The sequence below is a fragment of the Oenanthe melanoleuca genome, chromosome 3, assembly GCF_029582105.1.
Source record: "Oenanthe melanoleuca isolate GR-GAL-2019-014 chromosome 3, OMel1.0, whole genome shotgun sequence".
NCBI classification, from domain to species: domain Eukaryota; kingdom Metazoa; phylum Chordata; class Aves; order Passeriformes; family Muscicapidae; genus Oenanthe; species Oenanthe melanoleuca.
The window spans coordinates 38,398,246-38,419,531 of NC_079336.1; the positions used below are offsets into that span (position 1 = coordinate 38,398,246).

General features: G+C 38.0%; 1 protein-coding gene across 1 annotated transcript in view; it reads right to left on the reverse strand.

The window, feature by feature from the left end:
* Positions 1-2,925: 2,925 nt before the first annotated feature.
* The window catches only part of FBXL4 (F-box and leucine rich repeat protein 4), a 52,439-nt gene continuing 34,078 nt past the window's right edge, over positions 2,926-21,286 (reverse strand). The window contains exons 7-9 of the mRNA XM_056487675.1: positions 17,121-17,192; positions 16,099-16,411; positions 2,926-8,242 (exon numbers count right to left, since the gene is read on the reverse strand). Coding sequence (XP_056343650.1) covers positions 8,079-8,242; positions 16,099-16,411; positions 17,121-17,192 — 549 coding nt within the window. The 3' untranslated portion in view covers positions 2,926-8,078. The remainder of the gene's footprint in view (positions 8,243-16,098; positions 16,412-17,120; positions 17,193-21,286) is intronic.

Below are 21,286 nucleotides of genomic sequence, written 5' to 3' on the forward strand. Positions count from 1 at the left end.
CTCATTTATGCTAATTTGAATTATAACATTTGCACAACCAACGTGCTCCCACCTGCTGCTTGTTATTCTTTTAATTGATGCTAAATGCCCCCTTCCTTCTGCTGGCTTTAATAGCCAATTTGGGAGGGTAAAAAAAACCCAAGCAACCAAAAGGACAACTACTAGAAAACAAGCAGTTTTCTAGTTTTAACCAAGATATTTTGTAGGGAACAATCAGTTCAACTAGCAGAGCAAAGCAAGTGGTGGCCTTTGGTGGAAGCAAGTCAAGCTAGGAGACTAATAGAGAGCACCAAGGGGTAAGCAATCTCTTACTCTGAATCCACTCATGCTAGCTAGAATAGAGGTCTTCACAGACCTCTGCTTTTCCAAAGGTCAATTCAAGACCTCAACTGAAGACTGATCTGAATTACCCTATGGAAGAACCTATCTACTCAGTGACAGGACCCTATGAGACCACCGTCCTAACTTTAGTATCTACTCTATAGATATTTAAAATTCAATTATATAAATATCCTCCAGCTACAGAAAATGTGCTTAGAGGCAATTATCCTTTTTGTCCTTCTCAACTTGTTATTGCAAAAAGGTGTAACTTGCTTCTGGTGCTTACAGGCATAGGCATGCACAGCACAGGTATTTACAGACAGTGTCTGGAACTATTCCCTCTATTGCTGCTCTTCCACCTTTACAGAAATTAGTTTCTTTAAAAGGTAATGCAACAGGAGTTTCTTGTTACATTACTCAAACTCCTATTGTGTCAGGAAATGGAGTGTACTATTAAATCACAAATACAGTACAAGTATTTTGTTGCTGGTTATGTGATGGGGGCAGTGAGAGACCTATTATGTTTAACTGAATCCAGGTGCTGGGTTTAGGTATTTAAATGTGAAAGTCTGGAGATGCCCTTCCTTCTCATCTGCACATACGAATAAAAGCGAGCAGGAAATTTCCCCAGGCAATTCACATACCTCACTTCCAGAGATCAGGCCAATCTCCAAACCCCCAGTCCACCACTTGCCTAGCAAGGATATGAATGCAAAATGCCACAAGATGCCAAAGAGCTGAAGTGGCTTTATGTTCACTAACAAAATCCAGAAAGATCATCATCACATAGATTTCACTGTGACAGCTGAAGGGCACCTGTAGTTTTCTATATGCCAAAGTTAAACTAGAAAGTGAAAGGTCCCCCTGTGAACACACAATTTCCTGGTTATTTTAATTTACTTCTAGTAAATAATATCTATTCCAAAATAACTTCAAGCATAGACTAGCCATTAGTTTCCAAAATCCTAACCAAGCCAGCTATTTCCTCTGTTCATTTCAGAACAGTGGGTATGTGCAAAAATTCTTTGGCACTGCCCTAAAGAAAATTCTAGAGAGACCAAGGTCTGATAAAAGGGAACCCACCTTCTGATGGTGAGCATACAATAACTCCTGAAAATGGTAAAATAGTAAATACACAAAAGATTGGAACTCACCATGATTAAACATGGTACTCCCTAAAATATCCAGACATCTCAGTGTTTGGTAAACTTGGTTGTCTTTTTCACCTGAATTTTCACATTCATTCGTCTAACACCATGAACAGGTAACTGCTATACTCAATTTCCAACAGAGGAAGCACAATAAATGTTACCTAAACCATGGCAATCCCAGTGCAGTATAAGGTCTATGTAAACAAATACTAAACATATACAAACAAAACTATTCCTAGTGTATTATAGGCAACTCAGTTTCTAACCAGAAACTATTGCCAGTGCCCAAGAATAGGGTTATTTTTCTTAGTCCTCGGTGTAACTTTCACGCTTTGGAGTGACAATCACACTCCCATAAAACAGTTGTGTGCTTTGTATGTTACAGATTGGCATGTTGAAAACATTACCAAAATTTTATTCCAGTTAAGTTGCATTTAGATTTTCCTGCTAACTTAAATGGAGAGCTAAGTTACTTCTCCTAAAATAACAAAAAAAAAAAAAAGGGAATGTACAAGATTCTTGTGTCTGTTCTCAACCTGACAAGTTCCTTATGATAGGTATTCTTTCTTTCCCTTCCTTCTTCAGCAATTGGCACAATGAAGAGAAGAAACCAACCACAGGCGCATATTGGATCACAGAACAAAGAAGAGATAAGGCTGGAAAGGGATCTCTGGAAGTGATCTAGCCCAGCCTCCACCAGCTCAAGCAGGCCTCAGAGGGCACCCAGTCAGTTACCCAGGATGAGTTTCTCCAAGGATGGAGACTCCACAAGCTCTCTAGGCAACCTGTGCCATAAAATGTGTCATCTTGTGTGTTTCAGTTTGTGCCCATTGCCTCTTGTCCTGTTCATAGGCATCACTGAGAAGAATCTGTCTCCCTCTTCTTCATTCTTCCCCTCCATCAGGTATTCCTATAAATTATTCCTATACATTGATCAGAGTTCCCTTGATTCTTCTCCAGAGACTTTACCATTTTTACCCCCAAACAGCAGTTTGACCTCAGAAAAGGATCAGCTGAATAAAAACTCAGCAATTAAGTCTTACATGCACCTCTGTGTACATGCACGAAATAGTTCATTAAATGATTTTAAAAAAAAAAGATTTCACAGTGGTAGACAAAGTCAAAAATATTTTAAGTAGTTGATAAAAATGAAACGAAGAGACAATGTGACTGACTGCACAAACATGTACATGAAAGGTCAACATTAAGAGCATCTAAATAATAAATCTTGATTTAGAAGTATGAGCATGTGATACTATGTGGAAAGCTATGTTTCTGAGAAAGGTAACAGCTGATCTAGAATAAGGCACTTACTTTCTTCACATCTACAAATAGCTCTGGCTACCCCTCCATGAGTTTCCAGATAAATCTGGATAAGTATCCTTTTTTCCTTTCTCAACCTTCTTGAAATTTGCATTTCTTCAGAATCTAAGGAAAATGAGTTTTCAAATAGTTGAGGGTATTTTATTCTTTTATTTTTAGAAAAGGTGAACAAAACATGCAACAGAAAAACTTTATTCCCCCCAATGGATGCCCTTCAGTTTAGGACGTCTGTCCGAACTGCACCATCCACCCTCCTTAAATGAAAACAAGACAAGGAGAAACCAGAGCTATGAAACTCAAACAAAAGTAGGAGTATTTAGTCCATTAGCTGAAAAGGAAAATCTCACCACTACCTCCTACTACAGAGGCTGAATCTTCTTAAAGAAACTCCTCTTGCTGTTGCCCTTCTCTGAAGCTCATGAGCTCAGGCAACACTCATTTATTTCTCAGTCCCTCCAAATGTCAATTACCACAACTTGTCCTGTGTCTGGTAACATTTATTAAAGAGCACCTTCTTGCATTTCATTATCAAGTCAGAACTCTAAAAATCACAGAAATCATCCTCTCAGTGCAGGACTAATGACTCCATTTGAGAAAAAACACTGACTGCATTTGACACAGCATGTGCAGATGCATTGAAACAGGGATTTCCAGTCTAGCAATTTCGAAAGCTACAACTTACAGAATCATTGTTAAAGAGAAATAATGAACGTGTAAATCATATATAAAGTCGCTCCCAAAGTCCTCATAATAAAATGCTACATTTTATCTAGTTTTTGTAAATTTAGCAGTCCTGCTGATGTGACATGGGAAATATATCCCATAAGATGCAGTAAGTACACACAGTAAGAACCAGGACTCAGCACACAATTTTTGCAAATGCACAGTGGGTGACATTTCTGATGACAGTAGAGCAGTTAAATTACTCAGTCTTAATTATAGCAATATGAAAAATTATCAAAATAGTGGCAATACATTAATTATGTTTGTCTGTTCACTCCATGCATTTACAGAACTATAACATACAGCCAGTTAGGTACATGAGATTTTGGAACCGGGAAAGGGGATGCATTTCCAAAAAATCCAAACCCAAAAGCACTAGCAAAATAAAATTAATTATATACCACAGGTATTGGCAAGGGGCAGAAGCAGATCCTGGCATTAAGAAAACTCCTCAAGGTTGTCAGAATTTCTCTTTTTTTTTTCCCTTTTCCATCTCTCTAGATGGAATTTGGAGGGTTTGAAGGTTTAAGGATGGATGTTATTTCAGTCTTGTTTTTCAAGACAGGTAGTACAGCACTGGATGGAATTAATCTCAGTTTAGTATCTAACCTGAGCTAAATCACAGCTTCCACAGTCTCCAGAGAGCCTCTCTAGAAACATGATTCATTCTACTTTCCTTAAATGTCTGCCTTAGGAGATTGATAACTCTCTAGAGGTGCCCGGATTCCTCCCTTGAAGTAGATGTCTAACTTTCAGAGAAGTAATATTCAGTGAGATGAATTCTGCTCACTGTGTACCATGATTACTGAACATCTTGTATCTGGAAAACTTAGCCTAAGAGCTATAAGGAAATACAAAAGCTTTGGTAGATTTTGTTGGTGGTGGTGTTTTGTCTGAAACTTGGACCTCCAAGTACATGGGAGACTATAAGGTCCAAACTCCCATGCAAAACTGTTCTATGTAAGTCATGCTCACTAATGGACTTATCAGGTGTATAATTTTAAGAACAGAAACCTCATCCATTTCACAGAGCTATGTAGCCAGACAGCTCAAAATTATGAATACAAGTAAGTATACTACAGAATTAAAGCCTTGAAGAGTGAAGATGCTTTAAATGGTAAAGTTATCATACTAGTTTTTAAAATTACATCTTTTCCTACAGGCCATCCCACATCAATTTCATACAGAGGATATGGAAGTCCCCTTTTAGTTTAAAAACAGGAGCAGTTCAGAGCAAACCCCTTTCTTTGGACATGTCAGCCATGTTTTTTTAACATTTGTTGCCAAAGCACATCTTTTCCAAAGCTTCAGAAAGAGAGATAATCAAACAACAGGATTAAACAAAGGAATAAAAACATCAGCAGAATTCAGGTAACATTACTGAGGAACAGTCTAGTGATGGAGATGACAACCTGATTCAAGAGTAATTAAATTCCTCCAATGGAGGAATTGGTGTAATTCATTTTGGGTTAAATGAAACTAGAATATAAGTTTTCCTCTATATGACTGCTTCACCAGGAGACAGTCCACAGTAGTTATTGGACTTTGCATTCACTCTTCATACCCTGTAACACCTTTCACTAGCAGACAAACCAAAAGGCACTTTGGCAAAGCAACATTGGAAATCCAGCACATCTGTCCAGGCTTTTCCTGCTGCATGGGTGGAGATGAACTCAGTCTCCAGGTGAAACATCTTTTGCTGTTATATTCACTTTACAAAAGTAACTTCTACATGAAAGGCTTTGAGATTTATACATATATGTTTATGTATGTACCAACATCCAAAAAGTTCATATATACACACAAACATATGTGTATATACAATTTATGTATACATATGTATAAATAAATAGACACACTTAAGTATAAGATAGCAGAACTACAGAGACAGCGAGCTATTCTTGCTTCTTTGTGACATATGAAGAAGGTCTAAAAGCAGGTTGTTTTCTTTATACTACAAGTACTACAAATGTCAAGTCTGGTCTAACTTTGTTTTTCTGGAAGACTTCTTGGACTTATAAGGCCATAGCTAAAAGAGCTTCTTACTCTCTGACAGAAGGTTGAAGTCTACAACTATAGATGGAAGTAATTCCCAATCGTTTCTCTGCTCTTTGAATTAATTTTATGTTGGCAATAGCTATGTTTTAAACAATCCAAATAAAAAAACTTCAATTTATCTTCCAAGTGACAACAGAGAATTCCTAAAAAAACCCAATTTAAAACAGAAGATGCAACGTAAGAAAGAAAAAATCCTTCAGTATGAAAAAAAATTAAACTTTCTTTAAGCTACCTAAAAAGCAACAGAGGATGAAATTCTTTACACGTACATGATTACAAAAACACTTATTTGATTCACTGATGAGAAGTTAAACTGTTATCTACCAAGTTTACCAGTTTGAAGGCACAATGGCTATCACTTCATCCACATCCCATTCTATTTACAGTGAAAAACAAACAAAAAAAATTTCTAGAGAAAAATGGAGATAAACACAGAACAACCCCTGAGAAGTAAAATTTTACAACAAAAACTTTTGTTCTGAAACTCTGTTCTTTGTAAACTCCCATTATCTGTACCTGTGTTCTCCTTTAATTATAATAATAATGTTTAATCCTCAATTACAATGAAAAATACAGACTAAAAAAAGTTAAAAGTCCACAGTAAAACAAATGAACCCAAACATGATTGAGAGAAATGAGGTCTCACAGAGAATCATACCAAAGCTGACATCATTCAGTGCAGAAAAAAAAAAAAGTAAATCAATCTAAAGTTCTCTGACAATGCCCAGATTTCTAAAGAAGAAAAAAATGGAATGGCATAAACTAGTTGGAAATCCCATAGTGCCATCTGTGTTGAGGAAAAAAAAAATCAAAAAGCCAACTGTGCATGCCCTTCTTTGGATCTGGAATTCCCCAGAGATTCAGCAAAATTTAAAAATCTGAAGAAGTAGGTCTTTCAATAAAATCAGATAAATGTTCTGTAGCTGTTTCATGACATGGTTTATAAAATATTGGCACCAGCACAAAGAGTTCAAAGCAGTCATTCAGGAGTCACAGAGATTGTCAGATTTTTAGCCATTTGCAAAAGTCCTCTAGTAGCAGTTGGTTATTTACTGCATGAACTGAAGTGTTCTTTGTCACTGATCTTCAGTACAATACTGTACTTCTCTCAGACAAAGTATTCTTCTTCTTATTCCAGTAGGTAATAAGTGCCATCAATACAAGAATAACAGAAGCAGTATCAAAAAACAGCATATATTTTATGGTCCATATGCATCAACAATGGCTAAAAAGGTAAAATTCTAAACCAAAGCTGTACATAGCAACATACACTAGCAGTGGTATTCAAGGAAAAAAAAGAGAAAAGCTTCATCCAAGAAAGTGCAAAAGGAAAAAACTCCCAGAAATTGTCCATCAACACAGTTTTCCTTCTCCAGAGGTTAAGCAGTCTTAAACAGAGAGTGCAATAGTACTTTGAGATACTATCTTCTTGGAAAAACAAAATGAAACAAAACCCCAAACAAAACAAATCCAGTACTAAGGTTTGGTGATCATAAAAGTCATCAAATCATATTGCCCTTGTTTCAAACCATCATATTTTCATTGCTGTTTTACTGAACAAAGATGCTCGTTTTTACACCTGACAGTAGATTTGATGCCAGTGAAAGGACAATTGCTACTGAAACTAAGTTCTAGTTTTCATGGTACTCTGCACAATAACTAGGATGTATCACAAATCAAGTCTTGACCATGACAGAAATATGAAAAAGAAAACTACTCTGGAGTTTTCCACACATTACCAGTTATGATATTAAGTACCTGGCTTAAACTTTGTATCTCAATACCAAGAAGCAGCTGTCAATTTTATCTTTCATTTCTGTTCTAAGTTCAGGTGGTCAAGGTTCTGACATTTATTTGTTGTGTTGCTTAGGCTGGACTGTAAAACATCATTACATCTATTTCATGTGAAGGAAGGGAGAAAACTGTATCAGATACAAGTCACTGCCAAAACTCAAAGAAGACGAAGTGCCTTTTCTATCTCTTCTTATACACACTTAAACTGGCTTTCAAATAACTAATTATAGGCCAGATCATAAAATCTTATGCTGCAGGCCAAACTAGTATGCTACAGTATCTGTGTATGTATATACAAATACATATGTATACATTTATATATACACACACAAACACATGAAAAGGAAGCACCCATATTTTCTTTACTGATACATATTGAACTTCTGCTTTCACCTGGATATTAACATAGTGTACTGTGTATAACACCCTGTGAAGGGACATTTAAGAAGACATTCATTTGCTTCTCATTAAAGCCAGACATATGGCTAGTATTTAAAAACATGCAGTGCCACCAATTAACAGAATAAAATAATTCTTAGTTACAATATCAACTTTAAGAAACATAATACATTTAAATGTATTTTACTCATTTGATAATTAATACTTTCCACTATTTTATAGCAGATTTATATTCTCCTTAAAAAATTAGCACAAATTTACAGGAAAACAACTCTGTCAAACGAGTCCCACAGCAGCATATGTAGGGAGTCACTGGGTGAAACTCTTTTTTATGAACACATTAGGAAAGCTGGCATTCAGTTCCAGCACAACTCTATTATCGATCTGCGAACAGAAGGACACATCGAGTAAAGAAAGATCTTTACAAGACTCCAGCAATTTTCTTAAAGATGCAGGGCTCACCATCCTCGTTCCTGTTCAAAAACAAAACAAAACAGAATTGTAACGTTACAAAGAACGGTGAAGGGTTTTAAGCTGTTAATAATGTGTCATGAAAAAATGATACTACAACACAACTTTTATCTAGATTATTTAAATTAGTTTTTAAATTAATAACTTCTCAGAGAGCACGTGGAACTTTTACCTTTAAAAAGCCTAATGTATTTTCTTAACTGCTTAAGTCATTGTCATTTCCTATTGGGGGGCAACTTTACAACTTCAAGGGGAATCTCCTACTACAAAAGCCAAGTACCCAGAGCCACAAGACTGCCCAAGGACCAGATGCTGGGCTTAGGCATGCTCTCATGACTCTCCTGTTGAGCACACAGACCATCAGCACAGCACACAAGTGATCGGGGGCTACTCCAATTCCAAAGGCATCAGCAAGGCTCCCGGGCTCTAGAGCAAGCGTGGGTATTGCACACATGCAGGGGCAGCTGTTCAAGAGACTGCTCATCATACATAATCTATGTATAAAACACACTAGCTAAACCCTGCTAAAAACAAGGCCACAGTGAATGAACTCCCAAGTGTCACACAGGGTCAGATCAAGCATAGGATTCAGTCAGAAACCAAATAAATTGATGTTTGTAAGCACAAATCCACACACCTATTAAAGCTCATGGACTCCAGACAGTCCAGTTCATGGTGCTTAGCACCTGATTCATCTGACTGGGCACTGGGGTGTGAGCTGTACTTCAGCTGTCTGAAGTACTCAGCGCTCCCTCACACTGTGTAGGACATCCACACATAGCTGGCAGACAGGACACTGGACCCAGAGGAGGAGATTCATGCCTACAGGAAAGGCTGGAAGCCTGGCAGGTTACTCTAGGCAAATGAACTGAGCCTAGGTGTCTACAGTGGGCTAAACTGCTCATCAAGCTTTCCCTCTAGAGAGTTTGGATATCCAACACTACTGCAGAAAACTGCTGGCAGACACTTCAACTTGCACAGCTCCATCTTCAGGAAACTAGCACTCCAAAAGCCATCTAGCTCTGGATTTTGTCTAAGGCCAGGGCCAATTACATTCCCTACACTCCTTACTTCCCCTGGAAAAAAAGCAGATTTTTTTAAAGTAGCTTTTCGCTGGTGAATCTTCTCAATTCCCAAAAATTATAATTTTAGGGTTTCTAAAGCTATCTTTCATGAATTCTTCTACTTTTCTGAATTTCTTCATACTTACAGCCCCTTCACAAGTTCCACAGTTCACCTACATAATGTCAAAAAAAAAAAAAGAGAAAAAAACAAACAAAAAGCTCCAGCCTATTAATTGCAATAATTAAGGTGCAATGAAAGAAGCAGTGAGATCACTCCCAGTTCACTATTTCTAAATCATTCATACTCCCATCCACATCTCTTCTGCTCCCTCCAGGCCATCTGTTTTCCAGACTCCCTTGCATCTCAAAATGACCACTGTTGCATTGTTTCTGCACTAATTTAGTACTTTTGAAACTGGATGACCAGAACAATACAGTGCAATGAGCACACAGTCAGTAATTTTATAGTAAGTCTTAATGGTGTTTTCTCCATTTCTGGTCTAGGAAACACTAATTTTCTCTATTCCCATTAGAATGATGCTGGGCAATGAGCTGATGTTTTCCAAAAATTGTCCACAGGATCTCTTTCCAACAAAACAGTAGCCAATATAAATCCAGTCCCCTATATATTTAGTTGATGATATTTTGCCTCATACAACTACTTTGCACTCGATTCAATGTTTTCCTCCTGCTTTATCACCTGCTTAATAAATATCACAAGATCATTCTGCCATTTCTGAGTGTTAAGTTCTTTAGTTTAAGATTTTTCTGCCCTGAATACCTGTGTGTCATCCTCTGGCATTATTCACCCCTCTGACACGATTATTTATAACCAGATTGGAACAGACCCTTGGTGACCACAGCAGTAACATAATTCCACTGTAAAAAGAGATGATATCTTTTTGTCCTCTGTTGTCTCTGAAACACTCGTAATCCAGAAGACAGCTAAGTTACAAAAGCAGCACAACCTTTGGCTAGAGCTTTTGAAAATCAAGTCTTCTATGGATTGGAGTAGTGCTCACGTTCACCAAGAACTCCAAGGAATTCTGAAGATTTTCGGAATTGCCTCGGAGAGGCAAATCTAATACTACTCTTGTTGGGATGCAGCTCTTCTACAAAATATAGTAATGTCCCCTGAATGTCCACTGTCTGACTTTCTCATGGCTGCCACTGGTTTACACAGAGCAAAAGATGATCTTACTGTTTTGCAGCTCCTAACCCAAGCCCTTTACAGGAAGTTATGCCATGTTTGTAACCCTGCACTACTCTAGCACCAAGGCTGATTTAAGAGACAGATCACATACCAGAAATTAGATTTCCAGAGCCTTGTATTTGAGCTCATTTAGAATCACTGCATAAATAGCATTTAGTCCTAACAATTTATTATTGTTCAATGTATTGATTTGTTCAAAAGCTTTCTGTATTGGCATTCCAATTTAAGGCAGCTTTCCAGGCTAATCTCCTGGAAAGAATGGCTCTGATGTAGCAGCCTGCTTGATCCCCTCTGCCACAAACACAAATGGACAGTTTTCCTGCAATAGCCTTGTACTGGGGTGAGCCTTCACATCTGGACTATCTACTGAGCTCAATCACTCCAGTAAACTTCTAACACAGCTGAAATACAGGATCATTCACCTCTAGTCAGTGGTTCCTTAATACTTGTTGTTTCAATTTTGTTTCACCTTCTAGAGTTCATCTTCCTATTTTTGTTCTCTGAATTGGATTCAATTTCAGAAAGACTCCAGATGGTTTCAGTAGTCTCCAGTACTTTTCTGCATAAGCAAGGGGGTATCTAAATGTGGTCTTTGATTATCCTATGTCAGGCTCTCAGATTAGCAGCTTTGAGACATAATTGAACATCACCCAAGGACAGTCTTTGCTATCATGCCCCCAAATTTTATCTCCTCTACAGAGACTAAGCTCGTCATTATCACTGGGATTTTTAACTCCCTTACCATTATATAATCACCACTATCAGAACTGTCTGGTTGTTCATGCAACAGTCCCTACGGCTTTACATAGAAATTCTGTAACATGCTTTATTCATTCACTTCATTTGACCATGAACTTTACCACAGTATCACTGTTCTACCATAAGGACCTGCTCCACCATTCCAAATGCAACTCTAGGAACAACACATTATGCTACTTATCTTTTTTTCCACCAAGCCTTAAAATTGCTACTACATCAGCACCTTCATCTAAACCCAGCTTCATTTATGCATCACAGCTTTTATGCTTCAAGATCCAAACGTGTGTTTCTACAAAAATTCTAGACTTCGATGCCTAGCCACAGATTTTTTTGTGTAGGATGTTCTTCATTCCTTCCTACCTGAACTTTGATAGCTCTCTTACCATTTCATCCAAGACTTTTAATAGATTTGCAACTAAGTAGGTCATCCTAAATTGCATGTTTTATTGCACGTGGTTTTTTTTCCTCCTCAGACTTAAAATTTTATGTTAGGAAATACCTTTTTCTAAAAGCAATCCATTTAGGGTTTGGTTATTCACACCACAGAATAAATGAACATCATCTGTAGTCTTACTTTTATTTATACAATGCACAGTCAGTGATGTATGTATCTTAAAAGCCCATTCAAAAGCATTTCAGAATTTTAATACAGCATATTTTCCTTTGCTTTTGAAAGACTGACAATATTGCCTGCTAGTTAATTACTTATATAGTACATTTTTCTTCCAGAGTTTGGAGGCTTTTGGACCTTTATTATTTACTACAACTTCTCCTCATGGACTAATCAGCCATTTCTCAGAATACATACATAACCAAAACATTAAAATCTGCTATTTAATTTTGTTGTTCAGTTAATTCTCTGGTATCACCCTTGTAAAAGGCATCTCTGAGCAATGATCTTTTTGCTAGAGCAATTATGTTTATTACCTGTAAATAATTGAATTTGTATCCATCCTACATCCAAATATCTAAATTCTATAGCTGTTCAGGAGACCTGTGCAGGACAGCTATAAAACTGCAGAACCCAGATTTCTAGGGCAAGGGACACTGCCACACAACAAATAATATTTCAGAGTATCAACCTTGAAAACATCTAACACTCTTCCCTCAAATATTCTTACTTTTCTTTCCTTTCTTCCCCTAGACCAGCCAAAGTAGTCTTTTATTCTTTACATTTTATTCCATCTTTTGCACACAACTCAAAATTCAAAATTTTAATGTGCTACACATTTTCATGTTTGAATTGACTAACTACGTGTTGATGTTCTCAAGATAAAGCTGAAAACGTTGACAGCTGGCAAGGGGGCAGTTGGGTTTTCTGTTGCTCAGGAAGGTGTGGGAGGTGTTGGAATGTAGATAGGAATACATGAATTTTGTGGTAACGAGGGTGTCTACTTTTCATTACTCTTTTTGCGCAGGACAGAAGCAGTTGGAACTTTTGGGGAGCGAGGTTAATACCATTTACTCTTCACCCTTGACAGCAGCTGAGAACCCCAGAGCAAGAGAACTAAGCAGCTGATGTAGTGCAAGAAAAGCTTTTGGCACTGTCAATTCAGGTTGCCATCCGACTTGTCACATTGCTCAATGCTGATCACAGTTTGAAGACTAGTTTTTTAACTACTGGTCTAGAGGTGTCCACTTAACTTTTGATAGCACTGGCTGATGCACTGCAACACTACAGAGCTGTCAGATGATCATAGCTGGATCATTCTGACAGAGGGTGGAAACATGCCATGTCAGTCAGTGGAAAAGATGTGGGCTGACAAGGAAATGATACTTATAAGCAGGCAGTTCAGGATGTAGTGGGGAAAAGAAAGCTCAGAACTAAAAGTTCGAGTGAAGCACATCCTTGTGCATTCAGTGACATACACCACACTTCCTCTTCCAAACTTATGATACAGCAAATATGGACCAGCCCATTTTTTTTAACAGAAATTTACTTTCTATGTTTACACAGCACAAACACAGCCTGACATCCAACAATGCTTTAGATGGGCCAGTAAGTATACAGAGTCCTTGAAAATCAGCAATTTTCATCTTCTATGGAGTCCTCTGACTCGGTAACAATGAAATTGCCAAACAATTATGGTAAATGACAGATGGGTGGCAAGCCTCAGGACCTATCACCTTAAAACAGCATCCAGGCTCTATATAATGCATTTTGCACCTCTTACAGTTCAACAGATTTCTTTCAGAGGCTTAGACTCCTCCACCCCTGAAGCTATTGTGATGATAAATAACCTGTAACTGAAAGAAAAAGTTTTCTCTGACAAGTTTATAAGTTCTAACAACTGCAGAGTGACACCAGTACAGTATCCTCAATGCTTGTGACTACAGTGAAGACATTCTGACCTTTACTTAGATAAGTGCTTGTATACAGCAAAAAACCTCGCTTTTACACAGCCTTGTTGAAGCAGAAGTTCCTTTACAGCACACAGTGCTAACCTAGCAGCAAATACCTCTACACCCTTCACAATGCATACACAAGCTAGACATTTCTTTGCTTGGGAGATGACAAAGGATATAATGAGAGCACCTCTCATTCGTTCACATCACAGAGAAGACCCACTGTTCAAGGTTACTCTTTCAAAGCTGTGCTCTGACCTCTTACAGCATCAGACCTGTTGTCACACTTCTACTGAAGGACAAAAACATAGTATGCATTTATGCAGCTTAAAGTAACAGCATGGCCCTGTATCACATGCCCAAAGCAAAGCTTTCAGAGATTTATGACTTCCTTGATATTCCTGCACAGTGAGAGACTCACTCTTTAGTTCAGACAACAGAGACTTCTGCACTTACATGGGAACACCTGGCAACTCTACCTCCAGGTGACACGATGTGATTCTACTTGACAGCTCTTTCTTGTAACCACAGACTGTAGTGGTTACTATCTTCAGACAAAAAAATTAACAGTTTCCTCACTGTTGCCAAAAAAGCAGGGTAAGATCTTCATTACCTTGTACTGACTTGTTTACAGCAGAGGACAACCTTTTTTTCACCCTACCAAGTATTTCTCTGAAGAAAGAAATAATTTTTTTGCAGATTTTTCATTTTGCAGGTAATTCAATTGGATATCCCCTAGAGAGGATTTACCTGAACGCAACATGCAGTCTCACTGGAAAAGTTTGACTACAAATCCACCTGACTCAGGAATATTGGTAAGCACCCAGGGAACAGAAGAAACTCCTTTCCCACTTTCACATTATTAAAAAAAAATAAAAATCATTAGGATGTCAAACTGAATTAAAATCTGAATTCAAACATTAAAGAAATGTGGCAGCAAGCCTTCACTGCTGTCAGAGAGGCAACAGAAGTAACAGACTATCCACAAGTTAACACAGGCAAAATATTCTTTGGGGAGCCTCTGGTGCAGTAACCAGGTCTGACCACTTTGTGGGCAGACACAAGGCCATTGTAACAGAAACACATGGAGGTGGGTGCTCAGGGGCACTCAAGTGTTTCTGAAAGACTAAATTCCCTACATCATTTGGAAAATGTTCATGTCTCAACAGGACAGTGTGCCCCCAGATAATTTAGCTACAAAGCAGATTCTCTTAAGACACAAAAAACACAGTACCCCTGGAAGGCATTAACAGAATGTATCTAAACTTGTACTAGGTTTTTTCTGCTCATATGTCTTTCCCATGTTGGTCAGAAGGCAACCTTCTCAGTCAGAAGTGAGTAAAACTCTTAATCATTACAGAAGAGTGCTCTGGACTGCCAATCTGAAGTCATATGGTAAATACTTTGAAATTATAAGTGCTGATAAGAATAAATCCTTAAACTTGCTTAGAACATTATTCACATTGATGGCTCTCAGTTCTTTGCAGCAGTCCTTTCAACCTAAATGTAATCTTTTCATTACAATTATTAAACATTAGAAGTACACAGAGCAACTACTTTATCCCCTTCATTTAAATCTTCCCTTTTCAGCTAACCTGTGAAACTAAGTTGGTAAACCATGAAGAATTTTCTCCCACACTGATGTCACAAGCATCCCTGCTGTCCTACATTATTATAAAAAGAAAACCTCATATGCCACCATAAAAGAATAAATTCAGCATCACACAAAACTACACTTCTCAAAGTCCTTACTCAAGAGTTCAAAGTATATTTACTTTAGATCTCTAAAAATATTTTCAACTATGGAAACTGCAGAGGATTAGAAATTTCAGATTTGCTATGCTTTTTGACCCTCATCACTTCCTTCCCACCTTACTAGAAAGCCTATTTAGTTTTACTGTTAATTACCTTTTCATCTTTAATAACTCAAATTCACTTACTGATAAAAGTGATGAAGAAATTCAGTATTGCATAGTACATAATAGATATTATATAAGAAACATTTATTGCACAAAAGCAGAATCTGGTTATTGATCACAGACTCATGCTATAAATATACCTTGTCACACTTCACAGAAATAAAAACACAAATAAAAGCAGAAGGAATGATAAGAAATTGGATCCTCAAAAGAAAAGAAAGAAAAGAAAAGAAAGGCTTCAATTAAAAAATCTGAATCATGAAAATAAGTTAGTGGAAAAAATCTTGCACTTAAATTCTAGCTTAAGCAATTCATACTCAGCAGTCAAAGTACACAGCTGGTATAAATCTACTGGATTCTGAGTCAGAATTAATGCAGTGAGCAAAAACAAAAAAACAAAAAAAAACAAAAAAAAAAAAAAAGGTTTTTTTTATGTGCTAAACCATAATTTTAAGAAACAATTATTTCAAACACATGTCTAGAAGACAGTTTTGTCTTGAGGACTCCTTTTTACCCGAAAGGCTTCTGAGAACACCAGTATTGCCACACTCCCTTACCCAGGATATCCAGCTGCCGCAAGCGCGTACAGTTGGCAGCGAGCTCCTCGATGTCTGTGTCACACACAGACCTGTTGGCCGTCAGAAAGAGCTTCTGCAAGTTCGGGAGCCTGCGCGCAAGGTTTGTGAAGCAGCCTGTGCTGCTCTGCAGCGTAGGGCACCAACCAAGATCAAGCTCTTCCAAAAGCTGGCAGCCTGAAGCCAACTCCGCGATCCCGTTCTCAGTTATGTTTTTACATCTCCACAAATCCAGGCTGCGAAGCTTTTTGCATTTTGCTCCCATCATGCTCGCTATAAGGTCATAGTCTTCAATCTGCAAGGAAAGCAGACACTCGGTCACGTGCAGCATCGCTCCAGACATAGAGGTGTTTCAAGGTTTGCTTCCTAACACACACAACACACCCGTCTCAAGAATTTGTCATTTCTAAAGAGCTCCAAAAATTGCTCATTGCATGGTACAGTGAGATCTACTTTTATAAAAGACAAAAATAAATTTCCTATAAAACCCAGACACAGCTGTTTTTAAATTCCCTTAATACTAAGGATCAAACTGCATCAAAAGTTGTTTCTCTGAAGAAACTTATTTTTTTTCTGCACACTTGTCTTCCCCTTAAAAGATGTTACAACAGCTTTTATGATCACAGGAAGTGCAACTACTGAAGAATGATTGAAGACTGTACTTATTTCCACTCTAAGTTGATCGGTCGCTGCATCTCCTTATGAAAGTCTTATTAATTACTTATTAATAATCATATAGATTACACATATAGAGAATGCCCAAAAACTTAGAAAAAGGCTGAAGAACTCTGAGAAAGCCTACAAGCCATTTTAGGCCTACTAAACTAATACATAACCCTTAAATACAGGACCAAGCTGCATTCACCTTGGACCTTCCAAAAGAGTCTTGTATCAACCTTGCATTTAACACACCTTTGTGAAACACACCCAGATTGCTTCCAAAGCAGGTGTGCACACACATACACACAATCCCCCCACACATCCTGAATGGTCCAAGCACTCACCATGACACAGCTGCCCAGACTGAGGTGTTGCAGCTCCGAGCAGAAGTTCAAAATACTGAGCAGGGCTGTTTGCTGCCACGGGGGAGCACATCAGAAGGAAATACGGAAAGTGAAACAAAGAGAAGAGGTCAATTAGACATTAAAGGCTGTCACCACATTTCCTGAAATACAGCTCAAAACTCTTTTACAGGTATCTCAAATGCCACTTAATGAGTCTCTGGGTACTTCACCCATTGATTGGCTTAAAGAAATGGCAATCATTACAAACCTTTAAGCAAGTCACTTTGGATGGGGTTCCGTGCTGCCCTGCAGATACCCACACACTACTGACCTATGCACTCATTTCCCATAGGACAGCTGATGGAGAAGTGCAGCAAGATCAAACAACAGGCAAGGCCAGCCTGCAAACACAGAGGGCTGGTGACACACCAGGAGAAGAGGGCAGGCTCTGACATTCCCTGATCAGCTGCAGCCTGATGGAACTGCCAATAGAGCTGCACAGCATCAGGGCTGGGCTGGGGACTTTAATGTCAAAGGCAGCTCTGTGCTGACAAAGATGCTGACAGCCATTGAGCACTTGTCACTACTATCACGCAGACTGAAACAGATATAATGTGTATTTCACACTCCTGTTCCTGCCATTTAATGTTGCCATTCTTTGTAGAAAATACTGCACATTGCTCAGCCTGAAACTGGACTGCAACATCAGATGTACCTAACTAAAGTGCACAGCTGGTCTGTTCCACAACAAAGGAAACTTTACAGATTTTTACCTGTGTTTCTAAGATACAGAAAGGATTCTTCTGCAGTGTCTGTAGACATATTTTGTTTTGTAGTTGGAAACACAGTGTGAAAAAAGAATGTAATCTGGGATTCACATCACAAAATACCTATGCATCATACTTAAAACATCACTTCATGAGGACTTTGTGATCTGTATGAGCTTTAAAACAGGACTAAGCTTCACAACACATTAACAACAAAAATATGTGTATTTTTACAGGATATACAACAGTTTCTAACAGAAAAACCCCAAGCAATATACAAGTGGCAAAGTAATCTACTGCTATTAAGTGTAATTACAACGAGAACACTAGTTAGCAGTATTTATATGCAGGGCCAGTACAATTTATAGTTTCTTTAAATATAAATGTACTTGTTTTCAGAAAGTTTATAGTTAAATACTTAGTTTCCTCAGTTTGTTACATTTCAATGGAACTTGGCAGAAATATGATCCTTTGCCATATCACCACAAGAAACATATGATTCCTGGAAAGACTGGCAGACAAAGAACAGGGACATAGCACGGGGTATTCACAGAAACCATATCAGACATTTAATTTAGGTGTCTCCAAGGAGCAATTATAAACACCCAATGCTTGACATGTATGGAATCTTGATTCCAGCTTGGCCTTCTAAGATTTGATTTCCCAAAGGCAACCTAAAAGTAGATGCTAAGAGTAAGCCTTCCTCACATATATCTTGGTAGAAGTCCTACAAAGTCACTGTCCCTTGCTTGCTTCACTTTCATTCACTTTTTAAAGGAAATGGTTGCTAGAGAATGAAATGCAAGCATTAAAAAGTCATTATTCAAGAGGTTATTAAGAATATTTTAAGGCTGGCAAATGTGTAAATATCCAGTTCATTTTAAATAGAGCACTTAACAAGCAAATGGTTTATTTGGATCATTAAAGAGGAATAAACAACTCAAAGAGAATGAGACATAGCCTTTCCTATTCAACTCAGTGAAAGCTATGAGCTTCAGAACCTAAGCAGATGCACAAATTAAAAGCAAAATCCCCAAACCCCTGTCTGCAAACCTTAAATATCAGAGCTAAACAGATCTGTCTCTGACTGCACACAGAGCTCCAAACAAGGTTTCTACAGGCATTCAGATGTCTCTACAGGAAAGCTGAATATATTGCTGCAATCCACCAAGTCTTTTAGTAATGGTTTCCAGATTGGAATTTAAGCACTGGATAGGAAACAACAATCTCTTTCCTTCATTGACACAAACAATAGAAAAGTGAACAGTCACTCTGAACAACTTGTAGGATATGAGATCAATTTCATGCCTCTTCAGATAGGGGTGAAATAGAAAGGAAGACTAGTATTCATAGCTACCTTGATAGATAATTAAGCTCCACGTGTTAACTTCAACACAAATGTCATGGATCTCTCAGAGTACCTTTTTAGTCCCTCTCTTTTTAAAGAGTCCCTTCCTGTACTGCCATCCATTGAATCCAAATTTTCAAAGGTCTTTTCGCAATCTATTACTTTAAACCATCATTTAAAAAACCAAAACAACTTAAAAAAGAGCACTAGAAATCTGAGTAATAGAAGAGAGCTTGGTAGAACACCATGTCATACCATCACAAATCATGCCAAGTCAAGCCCAAGAGTAAACAACTACATACTCAACATTCATTTTACTGGCTATATTAACTCCTCTTCTGGGGTGCATACATGCCCACACACAGCAAACCAGATTTCCTTCAGACGCAGTGTCTGTTCTTCTGTAACTGAGGTGGGCTTTGCATATGTCATGTAAGAAGAAAAAACCCTTTGTGCATGCCTAGCTGTGTCTCAGTCAGTTGAGAATCCAGGTGGCAAAAGACATGAAAATAGCAGGAGAGAATGGCAGCTCACAGAATCCATATGCACCACATATAGAAGGACTATCATTGTAATAACCTGTCTGTGTCAAGCCATCTGTCAGTACAACAACATGGGCGACAACACTCCTACTTAAGCAAAGGAGAACAGCAAGGCAATCACCCCATCCTGGAGCTGTAACACAGGCCAACTTTCAAATGTTAGACTGCTTTGCAAGAGGAGCTAAGAGGCCACCTAAACTCTGGAAAAGCAAGCATTAACCTGGAGTCTAGCTTCACTTTCTTGGCCAAGCAGATAGTCAAACCAAAGACTATCCATCTAACAATATTCTTCAGCCTAGTAGCCAAGACATGTATAGTTTGGAGGTTTTTTTGAGTTTTCCCTGAAGCAAAGGCAAAGTTTAGCTTCGTATCTGTTCTCTTTTAAAGGGATTGAGAGAAGAGTGGATGATTATAAAAACCCCAAAATACACTAAAAAAAAAAAAAAAAAAAAAAAAACCACTCTGGAAACAAACTTTAGGTAAGATTTACTTTTGCTTAGTGCAATCATGGCTTCAGTGGTCTAAATTTCTTTTGCCATCCAAGCCAAAACAAAACCCACCAAAATAATAATTTGTTTTAAGATGCCACAGACAACAGGAAAAGTTCAAAGTGGGTGAATAAAATGGTCTGCCCTGCTCTCCATTCCCAGGAAAGATGTTTTCACATGAGGAAAACATACAGTGAAGAAGTTGTTTTCAGAAAGGAGACTTTGACGTCAAACTGATAAGAAGGATATGACAGTGCTGCTAAACACAACCTTACAGAGCAGATTTCAGAAATATTTTAAGGCATAGTAGTTAGTCATAAACCTCAGAAAAAAGGGAAGATGGCCTGAAGATTGTCTGAAATCTTTATAGACTGGTAAAACTAACGTCTGTCAGAAAGGACATCAACAGGGCTGATCCTGGCTTGAACAAGAGATGGGATCACCACTTGAAATTCTACTTTACTCCACACAAGACAGGTGATAGGTCTGTCCAAACAGCAAAGACCTCCACTCTGTAATACACACCTGGACACAATAATAATAATAATACTTACTGGAAGACAGTTATGTGCTGTGTATACTTCAAATAAACAGGTGGTATTGGACTCAGTTGTATCCTACCTGTCTTTTTAAAGGCCTTGGCCATCACACAAGTATTGACTTTGATGTAAAAGTACTTCTGGTTTGAGCAGACAACCCACCAGCAGAGAAACAAAACACTGGTGCCAGAGCAATACACTTGGCAAGACTGAATCTTGCTTGACTTTTTCCAGGATTTTTTTACATTCATGATCCAGCAGAAAGCACAGATCATTTCTGATGTTAGCATGATACAGAAAGTATCCAACGGATAGCCTGAGCTCAATGCCTGTTCAAACAGAAAACCCTTCTGTCTGTGGCAGATGTGACTCACTTGTGAAAGATGCATTTAGAACATTTAAGTATTTACTCATTGCAGTTTCACTGTCAAGTAGTCAGAGATTTAAAAAATACAAAAAAGGGCTTAAAAATACAAATGATG